This window comes from Centroberyx affinis, unplaced genomic scaffold (genome assembly GCF_046629955.1).
Source record: "Centroberyx affinis isolate AG114_WGS23_722 - 3 ecotype Tasmania unplaced genomic scaffold, CSIRO-AGI_Caff_v1 ptg005118l_1, whole genome shotgun sequence".
Classification (NCBI taxonomy): Eukaryota; Metazoa; Chordata; class Actinopteri; order Beryciformes; family Berycidae; genus Centroberyx; species Centroberyx affinis.
Window position 1 is genome coordinate 177,040 of NW_027282536.1, and position 15,745 is coordinate 192,784.

Below are 15,745 nucleotides of genomic sequence, written 5' to 3' on the forward strand. Positions count from 1 at the left end.
AACTCTTAACATTCCAGCAGTCCTCTTTCGCAGCAGTGTTTCCCCCCCCTCCACAAAAAAAATCTGCCGTTACGCGTAAACCATTCTGGTGCGCAAAAGTCCGACTCCGAGGCGGCGAGTTGGGCGACCTCCGTCCGGGCTCAACTTGTGCATTTTTAAGAATGAGCAAGCAAGCAAGTAAGCTCGGGCGAAGTCGCGGCTCGCAGTTGGTGCTGCAGCCCGGGGGCGGTGCGCGAGTCCTGGCGCTTCCACTAATTAAATGTGGGCAGCGGCAGCAGCAGCAGCGGTCCGGGCTGCGCGTCCTCAGAGGAGGACAGGAATGTGGCCGCCTCCAACACAGAGCACGCACGGGTCAACAGGGCACATTTTGAGAGTGTTATTGTGTTGAAGAGGATGAGGCTTCATCTGCTCTGGGATTTTTTTTTTTTTTCCCTGGAAGAGGAAGCGACGGCGATCCGCACTCGCCATGTGAAAGCCTTTGGCACAAATTACAGGGAGGGAGAGAGTTAGATAGTTTGACTTTTGTTATGTGTGGGTTTGTTTGTTATTTCTGGTTTGGTAATATGTGCGTATGTATTTCATGTCAGTAAAGCTCACTGGATTGAAATTCATTAAAACACACACACACACAAACACACACACACACACACACACACACAGTTATTCAAATGATTTAACTATTAGTAGAGCAGCCAGTCGTCCATCTTGATAATATCAGATAGCACAAGTATAGCTTTTCGCTATACTTTGGGAAACGATATAAATTAGGCCTATATGTAATAAATTCTTAAATCTGTTTTGTTCTTCATTCATGGCTACATGTTTCCCCGCATTAATTGTCCTCTTTATTCCTGTACAACTGAGTAATTCGGGGACCCAGAAAAGTGACAAGTTTCGTGCATGGAAGTATTATAGGGTTTATTTGGGGTTATTTTGAACTACAAGTACCAAAATGCATATGGCAGTAGCACACAAATCAACGCAAGTCTATGCTTAACCAATCAGATCACAGACAGCTGGTTGCGTCACGTTCGCTGACCTCAATTTTCGGGGTATTTTTTTCTTAGCGAGACAGCGGCTGGCGGCGCCATATTGAAAGACGCAAATTGTTTTATTAAACGCTTAAAACACCAAATTTATCAAGATGCTGTACTTGGAGGACTATCTCGAAAGTGAGTGGTAAATTGTCACAACACATTTCTGGCTTTAGTGGCGTATTTCGTGCATGGAATGTGGATTATTTGTGGCCTCTTGCGCTCGGGCTGTTAGCCTAGCCATGCTAGCTGGTTAATCGCCTTTTCTTCTCCTGGCAGTGATCGAGCAGCTACCCATGGATCTCCGCGACAGGTTTACGGAAATGAGGGAGATGGACCTGCAAGTTCAAAGTATGCACTGCACGGCGCGACCAGCAAGCTCACACCAGCTTGCATTTAACATACGGTGGCAAAATATTTCCGTATGGTTTGCTATGCACTTACACATATGAATTTTAATACCACTCTATCACGTTTCACTGAACGGATGAAGCATGTCAGTGTTATTTTGGCCACCAAGCTCGCTCTGTAATTAGCATACAAGCTAGCAAACAACTTGTAAGCATGTCAGTAACAACAGACTTATTAAGACAAGAATTGTTGCTTATTAGCTACGGCCAACTTCATCCGACAACACTTTAGCAGGTGGTTACTCTTTTACCTAGTTACTATTCCTTATAAGTTTCATTTTGTTCGTGGCAAGTGGAAAGGCTGCTATAAACTTAAGAGCGGGCTGAAGTGCAACGTTTGCTCGCGCAGTGAAATTAGTTTAAAGTTCCGTATTAGCCAGACATTTAGGTTATTTCCTCTCAATGGATTCGTGACAATAACACCGATTCCTCTTGGGTTAGTTTTATGTTGGAGGGGGACATGAAGCTCATGTTTTACAGTCTTGGTCCACTCAACACCATCAATGATTATGATGCAATTGGATAGTTAGATTGCAAGTTAATAGAATGTGCGTAGCTTATTGGGGACCGTGGGAAACTGCCTTTATGGCAATATTAACTTTTTTTTGTAATTTCTAAACCAAAAGAACTCGAACCAATTTCTGTTATGACCAGTGACACTCCCTCTTTTTAAATTTGCTAAAATTTTGAAATTGCTTTTTTTGATTGAATTTTCAATTAGACTATAATTCTATAATAATAGCCTATAATAAATTCTGTATTCTAATAAGATCAATGGCCCTCTTTATAGCTTTCACAGTGTTAAAAACTTCTCCACAGCTCTGACTCTTTTCTGACTCCCTCAGTCCTGGAGAATTTATTGTCAAGTTTGACATTTTTATATTTGTCTTAATACAGTGGTTTATACATTGGAGGTGTGTTTAACATAATGCAAATCTGCCTACTCAGTAGCCCCTCTGAGGTGAGGTGAAAGCCTCCCCACCCACCATGGTTTGAAAATCACTGTTGGATGTACCCATGTAGATAGCGTGAATCCCTAGTTGCATGTTTTAATGGAAGGGGAGGAAGGTGAACTTGACACAAAAAATGACAAATGGTCAGAAAGTAACTAACTTATGTTATTGTTACTACTGCTATACTTGAGACAACATTCGTTATATGATGGCACAGTGGTAGTACTTGTTGAGAGCTCTGCAGTGCACAACAATAGTCTTTTGATTAAACATTAAGGACATTTTCTCAGCATGTCATAAGAAAAATATCACCATTATTTCACGCTACAAGCATCAATGCTAATGCAACAGATTTACATTTACTGTGATGCTCTGCCATCTTCCACACTGGGATGATTTCTTCTCCGGTGCTCGAGCAGACCGGTACTGCCGTAGTAATCCACATTGGTCATCGTGTTACTACATTACTATCACATTCCCACACTTTGTTGTACTTTAATGTACTGTTTAATGTACATCATCCTCAAAACTGCTGTGCTCATCAGCCATTTTCAACACACACAATGGAAAATGAGGAAGTAGGATTGAGTATCTTTGCCAACAAATCAACAACAGAAAATGCAAATTATTGTCATATAATGTCAAAGTATTGTTTCAGACCTAGAAATAGGTGTTGGTTGCTGACTCTAGGTTGAACAGCTCTGTACTCCTTGTTCTATGTAACTCAGCATAGTTTGGTTCAATGCATGAGCTGAGTATGTTGCTGTGTGGTGGTGTATGTGTTTTTCTGGAATCACTCAAGGTAAGTAAAGAGTACTGAATATAAACAAGAAACCCTGAGTTGTGTGGTCTTCTCCCCACCAGATGCCACAGACCAGCTGGAGCAGAAGGTGATTGAGTTCTTTGTCAACGCTAAGAAGAACAAACCAGAGTGGAGGGAAGAACAGATGGAGGTTATCAAAAAGGTTGTCCAGCAAACCTGCGTGACACTAGAACTTACTGTTGAGCCTGTTGGAAGTGTTTTTGGCTTAATTTAACCAAACAAAGGCAGTGGGAGACGCCCACTAGATAACCCAACTGACTGTCACATACATACTGTAACTTCCAAGCTCACTTTCTGCACACATGCTCACTCAAAGCAGCACAATGGGTGTAACATAGGGTTCTCTGTTTTGGCAAATGCAGTCTGCTGATCATTCTCATTCATTAATGTTCTTACCCCTCATGATCTGCTGGAATGGCATCAAACAAAGTACACTAGTGCCAGTTAGGGGTAATGTTTTCAACGTGCTTGTGATTTTGGATGACAAGGAGTGCGCTGTAATGACTTTGGTTGCCTTCTGTTTCAGGACTATTACAAGGCTTTGGAAGATGCAGATGAGAAAGTACAGCTGGCCAATCAGATTTATGATCTGGTGAGTAAAAGTGGCTGCCATCATTCTCCAAGCATCGTCTTTTCTGTTTATTTCTGTAGTCTTTCAGAGCGTTTCTAAAGCATTGGGAAGCCGTGGATAGCTGTTATCAACTTATCATCTGTTTTAGTCACAGTGGGCTGAATGTCCAAATGTTTTTTTCATGGAGATGTGAAAACTTAAGCAGGGAAACAACAAGCACAAAAATCTGACGGCTGTTCGTGGCCAGTGTCTCCCAAAAGTTCAGCAGTGCTAAACTTTTTTGTTGGTTGATAGCATCACATCAGCTGTGTTTTTTTTGGTTGCTCGGTTCTATATGGGCTTCTGGTGACTAGTTGCTCAAGTTGATGTTGGTGTCGTATGCACGCACAGTAAGGATATGTGCATGTAGGTTGAGTATGCAAGAGGGTGTAGTTTGGATTGCACTGTTATGTGGTCCAACCACCACTAGATGGCAGTCACATACTCCTTAACACCATAAGACACAATACAATTAGACACTTGAAACATGTAATGCCTTGGTGACAAGTAATACTATATTCATTAATGATGTTGACTATGTTCCTCTCATGTTCATTAATGATGTTGACTATGTTCTTCTCATGTTATGATAATAAAATTATACTAATGATGTTTCTAATACCGAACAGTACTGTGTAGGGATACACAGATCATAATCAAAAAAATAGGTCACCAGTGATTGACCAAGCACCGTTGCAACTACTTCATCACATTATAGGCCTACATTATTATTACTCATGCGCCAGTTCACAGTAAATGAGTACAGGCTGTTTTTGTTTTTATAGTGAATGGGCCCCTCCATTCTTTAAGTGGCACTGCTGTTTTTAATTTCAAAGAGAGATTTGGTCATTTAATTTGACTCCTTTCTGAACAGAGTGTTTTTGAGAGGGTTTGAACATTGAATTCATTTGCTGTTTCAGTTGTTAATGACTGCCCATATGTAGGCTATTTATTTGTGACGTGTAATGAATTTCATATCGTATAAAATTATAAACATTTGAATGTACTGGACAGAAGGCATAGCCTATGCTGACTCAATGAAAACCTTTATCATCAAGCACATATGTGTAACTATATTTGGATAAAAACTATGATTTATTTCCACATGGCTAGGCAGCAGTGTCATGCAGCCATAAGTACAATTTGTTAAACAGTGCTAAATTGAAATTTAGCTGTTTCTGCTTGCTGTACATTTTTATATGATGTGCTGTTGTTTGTAGACAGTCTGGCGTTCGGATTGTTACAATATTGATTATCAGAATCAGCCTCCAAAAAACGGTTGGGTGCATCCCTAGTACTGTCCTGAGTTGAGTTGTGCTGTGATGGTTTGCTGTGTTCCAGGTGGACCGCCACCTGCGGAAGCTGGATCAGGAGCTGGCCAAGTTTAAGATGGAGCTGGAGGCCGACAACGCCGGCATCACTGAGATCTTGGAAAGACGTAAGTGACTACTGTCAGTCACACACCCCCACACACACTGACAGCAGAGCAACCAGTGACAGCTGTCAATCATAGTAGGACATCCCCAACCACCATCACAACTATCAGCTGTCTGCATTGTTTAGTAACTGTTCCTACCTGCTTAATGACAGTGGGATGGTGCCGTGTAAGTTCTGCCATGGAGATGTTTGAGTCCTGCTAGATAGCGGGTTGTTGTTGTTCTGAAAATAGCCCACTGGTTTTCACTGTTAACAGTTTTCTCCTGGCTTGAATAAAAGGTGATTTGGAAGGGTAAACTAGATTTTGACAAATTGAAGGAAGCAGATCTGACCTCGCCTCACTGTCTTCTTCTCAGGATCTCTAGAGATGGACAGTCCCTCTCAGCCAGTCAACAACCACCACGTCCACTCACACACCACAGCCGAGAGTAAGTATCTGTGTTTGTGTGTCTTTTTGTTGATGAGTCTCTCTGGGTGTCCCTCTCTCTGTCCTGTTGCTTTTTACTTTTCCTAGAGACATCTCTAGCTGTGTTTCCATCAAAGTACTTTGATGCAAATTATGAAGTATCTAATTAGCAAAGCTGAATGGCAACTGAATTAGAATATTGCCACATCCATTTCTCTGTTGTTTGGATGAAAGCAGGAAATATAGCTTAACATTAACTGAAGAACAGTAACAACTTGCCCACTACTAATCAATTCTTTAAAGACTAGTTCCTTTTCTCTGGCGGATGTTTTTTTTGTCTGATATTCATATTCAGGAAGCTGGTCACTTCAACCCAGCCAATGTAACCCCACCTATTCTGCATTTAATTTTTGCAGCATTTCAAAAGTTAAAAATTCTTGGCTTGAAATTCGCTTGAGGGATCGATGGAGACATAGCTATAAGCGGTAGGTTGTCAGGCTTTGACAGGCAGTATCCTGTGTGTGTTTGTGACAGAGAGGAAATACAGTGCGCCAACACACCACACTACAGAGCATGTCCCAGAGAAGAAGTTCAAGTCAGAAGCCCTGCTGTCCACCCTCACCTCAGACGCCTCCAAGGAGAACACGCCAGGTAAAGGAGGAGTCGCTCACACAGCTTACACCCTGACTACGGCTTTCACCTGCAGTTGTATCAGTGTGCAGACTCCTCAGTCTCACTGCTACTCTCTTACCATTGTCTTCTCCAGGCTGCCGGACCAACAGTACGTCATCATCCACCAACAATGTCTACAGCGTGAACTCCTCCCAGCCTCTGGCCTCCTACAACCTCAGCTCTCTGCCTGCTGGGCCTGGAGCCGGGGCCGGGGCCATCACCATGGCCGCTGCACAAGCTGTACAGGCCACCGCACAGGTCAGGCACACATACAGTCTATCGCAGTTTCTTTGCCTCGATCTTTAAGTCATCAAGTTAAGTAGGGGTGGGCGGTATGGATGGTACACCAGTGCAAATTTAGTCAGTATGGGTTTTTACTGTACTGCATCTACTGATAGAGCCTTGTCATTCCTGTTGTCTGAATAGCCGTTGCAAGATTTGTCGTCATCTTCCTGTGCCGAGTATGTGGCCAGCTGCCTCAGACAGCCATGTTTTCGTTAATTAACATAGGAGGAGAAATGGCAACCGAAAGCGTTGTAATGTATTCCTCCATGAAGATGTGCTATGTGTGTATACATTTGTACAGATGAAGGAGGGTAGAAGGACATCCAGTCTGAAGGCCAGTTACGAGGCCATCAAGAACAACGACTTTCAGCTGGGCAGGGAGTTCTCTCTGTCCCGGGACTCGACAGGCTACTCCTCCTCTGCCCTGGCCTCCACCCTCACCCAGACCCTCACCCCCACCGCTGCCTCCGACTCCAGGGGGCGCAAGTCCAAGTAAGAGAGCGGTGCACCCATACACTTTTCAACACATAATAAGCGTTGGACATCATAGGATCAGGGTGTCTGCTGGTCCTTAAAAAGTCAGTTTTTTACATGGGTTAGTACAGTATAGTAGTACAATATGCATCATATCTTCTGTACTAATCACAGTTGGATTTTCATGTCCCTGAAAACAATATTTTTTTATTCCGCACATTTATAGTTTCAGAACTTTCATTAGCTATGTTCAATCAGAAATAGGCTGGTTTTGCCAGCTTAGTTTGTTTTTGGGGTTTTTAAATTTGTCTTAAATTCAGTTTAAGGTTGCTACCTTAAACTGAATTTAAGACCAATTTAAATGCTTTTTAAATGCTTTTTAAAAAGGTCTGATAAAGACTTAAATTTGGCTTTGCAAATTATGAAGTATCTAAGGCAACCTGCAGATACTCTGTTATTGCCTGCTACTGTAGATTCTGCCTTTTAATCCTGTATCATATCAGCTGATGTCAGCTTAGCTTGTCAGCTCTGCCATTCCATCCTAAAAAACAAATCAAATGCATGAATGTGGGCTTGCCCACTCTCCTATTTAAAAGGGGGAAACAAGTCTCTTATCTTCTATCTTCCTCTGCTTTCTCTTTTCCAGAAGCAGTATCAAGTCTTCCAATCACCAGTCATCCTCATCATCCTCCTCTTCATCACTGTCGTCATGCTCCTCATCGTCGGCCCTCGCCCAGGAGCTATCCCAGCAGGCCTCAGCGCTGCCTGAGGCCGAGGCCAACAGCCAGGTGGACTGGACCTACGACCCCAATGAGCCCCGCTACTGCATCTGTAACCAGGTATACACACACACCAGAATAATACTGCTAACGCATAGAGAGGGATGCACATACTGTAAACACATAAAATGTGTAAGCATGAATGTAAACTACAGCTACAGCCGGGAATAATTGCATGTTTACACAACTTGGCATAGGGAGGTCTGCTATTAGATCAAAGGCATCAATTTAGCTGCCAACACACAAGACATTTTCAATCATTTTTTTAAACCATTTCTCCCCTTTTTGGTTAGGTCCAAGGATTTTGCTGTTGTCATTTGTTGTGCGAGTGCATCGTAATGAAATGCTGTAGAATAATATAGCCTACTTTCAGTGTTGGGAGGAAAAGGTGAATGACTTTTGCTGGAGAGTAAACACAAATATAAATAATATTTCAACTGGAAAAGATGAAAAAGGAGGTAGGCTACAAAGTTGTGGCTGTCAAAATTCCTGCGTGTTGCATAACTAATGATAATGATAAATCATTAATTTTGAGACATCAGTATGATGTACTGTAAACAAACAAGACCATCAAGCTAATGAGATTGGAAGCTTCTACCGGCTGCTACACTTCATTTTACATTGTATTGCATTGCTGTATTGCTGTATTAACAGGACGCTGTTCTGCCAGCGCACGCGGACCTAAAGTCGGCTTTTTAAACTTGTCCTTTCACACAGCACAGAAAGCTGCTCTGAACCGGCTTCATGATGGTCTGAAGGCTTATTGGCGTCTGAAAAATGCTGCTCAGACCCTTTCACACACAAGTCACAGCCGCTTCATGGCTTTTTCATCTATGTGGAAGGGGCTTTTCTCTCACGGTCCGAAACAATATGCCCCAGCGCATGATGACTGTTACAGGCGTTTAACCTGCATACACATATTGCATTGACATGCGATTGTAGTGCACCCTCTTGTGGTTAAAATTTATATTACCTGTTCAGCCGGATATTTTGATGGATACCGGACCCGTTTTGACATTCTCACACCGGCCCAAGCCTACTAACAACCATTTTTGTCAATAAATCAAAAATATATCCTGTCTTTTTCTAGGTCTCTTATGGAGAAATGGTTGGCTGTGATAATACAGATGTAAGTATCACATTTGCTTGGTTTTGTCTCATGGAGAGCACCCTCATGTTTAGATTGAATTCCATGTATGTCTTCAGACCCGAGTGTTAAACTTGACAGCTGTGTTTTTCTCTCCAGTGTCCAATCGAGTGGTTCCACTACGGCTGCGTCGGCCTGACAGAAGCCCCCAAGGGGAAGTGGTACTGCCCCCAGTGCACAGCCGCCATGAAGAGGAGAGGCAGCAGGCACAAATAGAGCTCCTAACTCCTTTAACCCTGACACTTGTCCTCCTCCCCCATCCCCCGCACCCCATCCCACCCCAAACACTCAACCTGTGGTTCCTCTCCAACAACAGCCATATAAACACACAATTCACCTGTCTGTCTGCCCACTCTCTCTGATGGTATAGGTCAGAGGTTGGCATGTAGGGTCAGATTTAGTAGCTGCTTGGAAGAGGCAGTTGTTTAGAAAAGGGTTATACTAAAATGTGTTTTTGAAGGCCGATACGGATATTTTTCAAGCTGATAGTAGCTAATACTTTGCGCTGATAGTCAACGTATTTACACTTGTGATTTTTTGGGGCATGAAAATGATCAAGGATTCAGTGTTTTCCCCCAGAATTTTCTTCTTGTCAGGGCAGAAAAGCCTTTGAAACAACATTTAGACCAGGGGACACTAAAACCACCGAAACCCAGGATTATAATAAGAACATACTCATGCATACTTGCATGGAATCTGATGAAAATGTCACATAATCAATCCAGATTAAGGTCTTCCCATAGATAACCAGTATACTGATAAATTCTAAAAAAAAAAAAAAATTAAAAATGTAAACTGCATCATATCCATCATATGATATCTGCTGTCCATTGATAGCCGATATCTGTTTTTTCATAAAAGGCCAGTATTTTGCCCATAATCTGCAAAGCAAGTGTACCTGTTAGGGCCACACACACAGTTCACCTGCCTGTCTGGCTGTCTCAGATGGCCCAGGTCAGAGGTCAACATGTTGGAGACACTTGTGTATTTATATAGCGCCTGCTTGGAGGAGGCAGCAGTTAAAGATGCTCATCCTTCACTCCCTCCATCCATCCTTCCCTCCCTCCCCTCTCCCCTGACATCCAGACATTCCTCACCCCCTCCCTTTGTTACCCCCCCCCCCCCCCCCCCCCCCGGTCCCAACCCCACGAAATAAGTGCTGGTTACAAGAAGCACCCACCGGGGGAAATGAAAACACAAACCGGGAAGCGTAACCCCCCAGGTGTTAATCGGACTACTGCGGCCCAAGCCAAACCCCCCCCCCCCCCCCCTGTCCCGCGTCTCGATTGGAACTCGAATACGATGAAACGCGACTCTGACTTTAAAGAGGTGTTAATGTTAGCGGTTGTGATTGGAGATGTACGATCAGGCCGGTATCCGATGTTAGTTACTGTTGTTGCATATTACGGCCGAGGCTTCCCCCACCCCCCCACCCCCCCGACTCTCCTGAAAAAAAAAAAGGTTTTCAGAATGTACAGTATAAGAACAAAGTCATTGTCGAAGCCTGTGCGTATGCATGTGTGTGTAGGCGTGAGTGGGTATAAGTGCTGTGTGTGTGTATGTATGTGTGTGTGTGTCACTAGTCATTCTGCACTGATGGTGTGTACGTTTCCAGGGATGTTGAAAAAAAAAAAAAGTCCAATAAAATGATCAAGTTCTTTTGGTACCTCTTGTATCTGATCTCATCTTTTTAACATTTTACCCTTCATCAAACTGACTGACAGTTTTCATCTGCTGTGTAATTACTCTTCTGCATTGTGATGATCATTTTGTAATGGTTTTATTAAATCCGGGCCAGTACAACATTACCCCCAATCATTTCTAACCTCGCTACTTGGCTCAACAACAGCAGGTTTATGGGAGCGTTGACCCTGAAACGGCCGGCTCAGCAGTTCAGAAGCTGAACTGATTTGCATGGTTACACTTCCATCATGCACATTTTTGGCTATTATTCAACTTGGCAAAAAGCCTTTTTTTTTTTAACAGGGTGCAGTTGCTGTCATGTCTTGCATGTACAGCTGTGACAAAAAGTCCTAGAGAGTTACCTGGACTGGTGCATTAATTTCTCCTATAATGTAGTCTAATCATCCAAGTCATAATACATAAACAGTCTTAATAAACAAATGACACACAAGCAGTTGTACTTTTTCATGTCTTTATTGTAGACATTGTTTAAACATAAGCAGTCTAGTTTCAAGTTTATTTTCCGTTTGCATAAAAACACATCGGAATTCTTGATCAGGAGCCTCACGTCTAGGCTGGAAAAATAAAGGGAACCTGCAGGAAAATGACTTAATGTAATTGGAGTCGGGTATGCCGACCGATGTGATGACATTCAGGTGTGGATTAGAGATGCCCAGCCCTATTAAAACCCCACAGAGTTGGCTTACCAGCAGAGTCTGCTCTTCACAGCAGTGTTTTAGGAGCAATTCATGCAGAAATCCAGCTAATTCTGAAGTGTTCACAAACTTTTTCTCACAACTGTATTTTCTGATGGGTGGGACTTCAACTTCAACTTCAACTTCACAATCAGTGATGCAGTGGTAAATAAAAAGTATAGGGTAACTATTTATGACCTCCATATGGTGACTGTAAGACAAACAACCACCACCAGAAACAAATATCTTATATATTCAAAGAAACATTAATTTATGTATATTTTCCCCTTAAAATCCTACACTTGTATAACTTACATTAGTTTGTAATTACTTATATAGGCTATTTGAAAGATTTATATCAGCCTCCAAAGGTGGTACAGCTTATAAACTATAACCTCCAGATGATGATCATCATACAACACAACCACCATTATGACCAAAAATCAGTGATCATTTCAGAAAGGCATTAACTTCTGAATTTTTAAAAGACCCTATCCTCATATAAATGACATCAGTGTGAGACTACTTACTTATAATGCATGTTATGAATTTAGGTCCTAAAGATATGTATCAGGTCTAAAAATGTGGTTTACCCTCTACCACATCCCTGCATGAGTGTGTGTGTGGGAGTGTGTGTGTGTGTATGTGTGCTCCACAAATAACTTCAGCCTTGCAGGGTCCTCTGTTTCACCGGGTCCAGGAATGGGTGGAGGGGGGGAGGAGGAGGAGAGAGAGGGGGGGGGGGGGGGTGCATGTGTCGACCTCCTACAGAGAAGGCATGGGTCTGACTTTACAGCAGAGGGGGGGATTCATCCGCAAACCTTTAAACACACCGAACTGAAGTCCATTCAGTCTCTGTAGAGAAATCCAGCGGATAATCAGTAGCTGGTGTGTGTGTGTGTGTGTGTGTGTGTGTGCGCGCGCGTGTATGTGTGTAAGCGCATGTCTACTGCAGCTTTTTCTCTTTCTCTCGGATTTTTAACGCAAACCAGATGGACCGAGCTCCAGCCCACTGACTGACTGCCAGGCTCCACCGCCGAGTTGGTAGTTTTTTGTTTTTTTTTGTTTTTTTACTCCTAAACCCCCGGGACTTAACGCACTTTTCCAAAAGTTTCCAACTTTAACGGGAAAGTGCCACCCGCGCGTCTTTCCGTTCCAAGCTGTGCGCCGGTTTAACGGAGCTCTTGTTTTTGCTTTTTAACGGGGAAGGGCAACGCCGCAGCCCGAGGTCCCGTTATCCCCAGGTTTTTGGTTTTGAGTGCGTTTTCATCAGCTGACAGGCGAGGGAAACACTAGCGGGACGCACGGCGAGATGTGTGGCGCACTTTGAATTAAAAGACGAACCGAGGGAACTACGGAGAGGTTTTCTTTGCCTTTCATGCCGGTCGTCTTTCCGCACGACCCGTCCTTCAATCCGCATGATCCCGGCGAGGAGGAGAGATGCACTTCAAGTCGCTTTAAACCGGAGTGCTTCCCCGCCGCGCGCGTCCTGGCACGTTTCGGTTCCATCCAGCGGAGCCGCCGCGCGTGAGAGCGACCCGAGGGAGGAATGAGCGGCTCGGCGGCGGAGGAGAGGAGATGCGAAGAAGCGAGTGTGACGCGTGAAGCAGCGAGCGCTTTCTCTTCATGGTATGCCTCTTGCCTTCGGCCGACAGACTTGCGAGGGACGCGGGGATGCTGCGCCGCAGGTACTGCTCCGGTCCCTTGGTGCTTCTCGGGGTGGCGGTGTGTCTCTTCTACCAGACCCTGATGGTGGCCCGGAATCGGTTCAGGTCCGGCCAGCCCGCCGCCGCCGCCGCCGCCGACGTGCGCAACAAGAAGCCCTTTGATGAACTTCTGCTGGCGGATAACGGGCGCTTTATTTCTACGCTGGAAAGTTTGCAGAGAGAAAGAGATGTAAGTGCGACTCTCACCCCCCCCCCCCCCCCCCCCTTCAGTCATATTTACCTACTGGAGCTTTAACAATGTCTTTTCCCTTTGAGGATGCTCCTGTGACCTGCAGTGACCCGAACAATCTGATCTGAGCCATACTAATGATTATTCCCCGCCTCATAATCACATTCATGTGGATATAGTCTCTTGCGGTCTTGCCTTTAACCCCATAGTTCACTCACACGTCATTAACTTTCACAAGAAAAACAACATGAATCTTCACTATAAAAGTCTGAAACGATATGGCCCCCAACACTAATTCCGTTCTACTTTGAAGGCAACTAAAGATCTTTGTTAAACAATCTTAGCAAGGTTTCTAATAGCCACAATACGTTCTTGTATGAAAAGAAGAGCCACGCCAAACTCCATTTAAAACTCTGGCATTTTATATTTACCGGGTTTATCGGCAAACTCGCAAAAGTAATAATAAGAATTAAGACATTTTCTGAATCTTTAGGTTCCACTGGTAAATTCGGCTCAAATATAATCCTACAAGCAGCTCTTATTTCCATAAAATATAAACTTTTAGAATTGGTTCGCCTTATTCCCACACGCTTCTTTCACCAAAATACACCGCGGTGGACGGTAGCGAGCAGCATGAACTATGAGTAAAAGTTCAAATTTAAGTAGAAATAAGTGCTGACTGGTGGATCTAGTGTATGCCGAATTCAGCAGGAGACCCTAACGACCTACAAAAAGTCTTAATTTATGTTCTACCAAATGTTTATTTTTGCCAGTACTCGAGGTAGCATTAAAATGACAGATTTTCGAATGGAGTTTGGCGTGATCGTTTTCTGTAGAAGAGAAAACGTCATGCCCCGGGTCAAGATTTCTTATGGCTGTCATTGTTGCATTATTTTTAGATTATGAGGGGATCAGGGATGAAAGCCCATTGGCCAGACAGATGTGTTGTGAAGAAGGACGCTGAGGGAGGGTTTTATTTTACTACTCACGTTACCCCTACAAGATGATTGACACCTGTAAGGCCCAATCAAGTGATGAAATCGAGACTATCTATCAATCTCTGCTGGGTATTTTAAGTGGCCCCCAGTCCCGAGTGTTCCCTGATATAAATATTGTGTCATTAATCAAGCAGAGAATCCAGTTCCTGACAGCTAATATGTTCTGTAAACTGGCAGCTGACAGAATGACAGTTTAATGCTAATCTCTGGTTTAGACCTAACACAGAAAACACACACACACACACAGACTGCAGCCTGTTAATCGTATTGGATTTCACCAGGGCTGTAGCACATGAGTCTGGTCTTGGTCTTGAGTCCAGTTTCCACACCACTTTTAGACTTTTTCCTTCCTATCTGAAAAATAGAAAAAAAATTGGTGATTTTACTGATATTTGGTTTATTTTGTCCCCAGCGCTACAAACAATTTAAGGGATTTCACCTGATAAGTGAATTCCTGTGCATTGTATTAGCTGGATGTTGAAGGGCAGGCAGATCTATATCTCTGTAATTGTAAGATACAGTAAGTGAAACTATTAATACGTTGAAATACCTTCTTAATAGTGAAAAACGTGTTTTTAAATGAATGAATTCAAAGGCTTCACTGCCAAAATGTTATGACAAGTGGGGCATTATCTTAAAGTCAAGAAAAAAAAAAATGAAGAACAAATGGGAGAATATGAGTTTTTCTTAGGAAGCAAAATAATAAGAAAGTTAAGAAAATACTTTAGAACTATTTTTTATCAATATCAACTTTAGTCTAGACTAAAGTTATGAAAAAAATGGCACTTTCCTATGAAATTTTTGTGAACACAGCCTTTGCGGTGCTTTGCATCTTTGTGCTTGAGTGTGTGAACGTGTTACACACGTGTATGTGTGTGTGGGGGGGGGGGATGGATTAGGAGTGTGTCTGGTAGTCCCATTGTTGCTTTTCTTGTTTCGGCAGGAGTGTTTCCTATGGGGGAATGACAGCTGGCAGCGATCAGCTGTTCCAAGCAAGCCAGTCCACTTCTCCAGGCTCTCCAGTTTCTAACCACCATGCACTTAGAACTGGATGTGAATCAGCCGCTCTAAGATAGATAACCTGCTGGGCTGTTGTTGTCCCGGCTCAGGATGGGAAAGGGTCGCGGAGCAGCTAAGCCGGTTTTAATTCATAGTGCATTCTGTAAAGTCTAAATATAGGCCTAGGCTGGGGTGTTGTGGAGGGTAAACCCACCTATATGATTTGCAGAATAGAGTTTACTCAGCCTTTGGAGCCTGACATAAATCATCATGACATAACTTCATAGTAATTAAAAGTGGGTAAACCTGAAAAATAAAGTGGGTAAACCTCATTTACGGCTACATCTGTGAATGTAGACTAGCTTCCAGATTGCAAGTAGAGTGTCTTGCATCACCGACACTTGACACATGGATGGAGAGAAATACCGTAGATGCGGGAAATGG

General features: G+C 43.3%; 1 protein-coding gene across 1 annotated transcript; it reads left to right on the plus strand.

Moving 5' to 3' along the window:
• Nucleotides 1–1,067: 1,067 nt before the first annotated feature.
• ing3 (inhibitor of growth family, member 3) lies at nt 1,068–10,709 on the plus strand. Its single transcript, XM_071546079.1, has 12 exons — nt 1,068–1,172; nt 1,314–1,385; nt 3,262–3,362; nt 3,747–3,812; nt 5,172–5,268; nt 5,624–5,695; nt 6,208–6,324; nt 6,440–6,603; nt 6,932–7,122; nt 7,751–7,943; nt 8,974–9,012; nt 9,130–10,709. Exons 1-12 carry the CDS (start codon nt 1,145–1,147, stop codon nt 9,244–9,246), a joined length of 1,257 nt encoding a protein of 418 aa, XP_071402180.1. The 5' UTR covers nt 1,068–1,144; the 3' UTR covers nt 9,247–10,709.
• The last annotated feature ends 5,036 nt before the right edge of the window (nt 10,710–15,745 follow it).

Excerpts from the sequence above, each read along its gene's own strand:
- ing3 (XM_071546079.1), top strand. The coding sequence starts at position 1,145 with ATGCTGTACTTGGAGGACTATCTCGAAA. Across the intron at positions 3,363-3,746 it reads AGATGGAGGTTATCAAAAAG|GACTATTACAAGGCTTTGGA; the intron begins GTTGTCCAGCAA and ends CTTCTGTTTCAG. Across the intron at positions 5,269-5,623 it reads CACTGAGATCTTGGAAAGAC|GATCTCTAGAGATGGACAGT; the intron begins GTAAGTGACTAC and ends TCTTCTTCTCAG.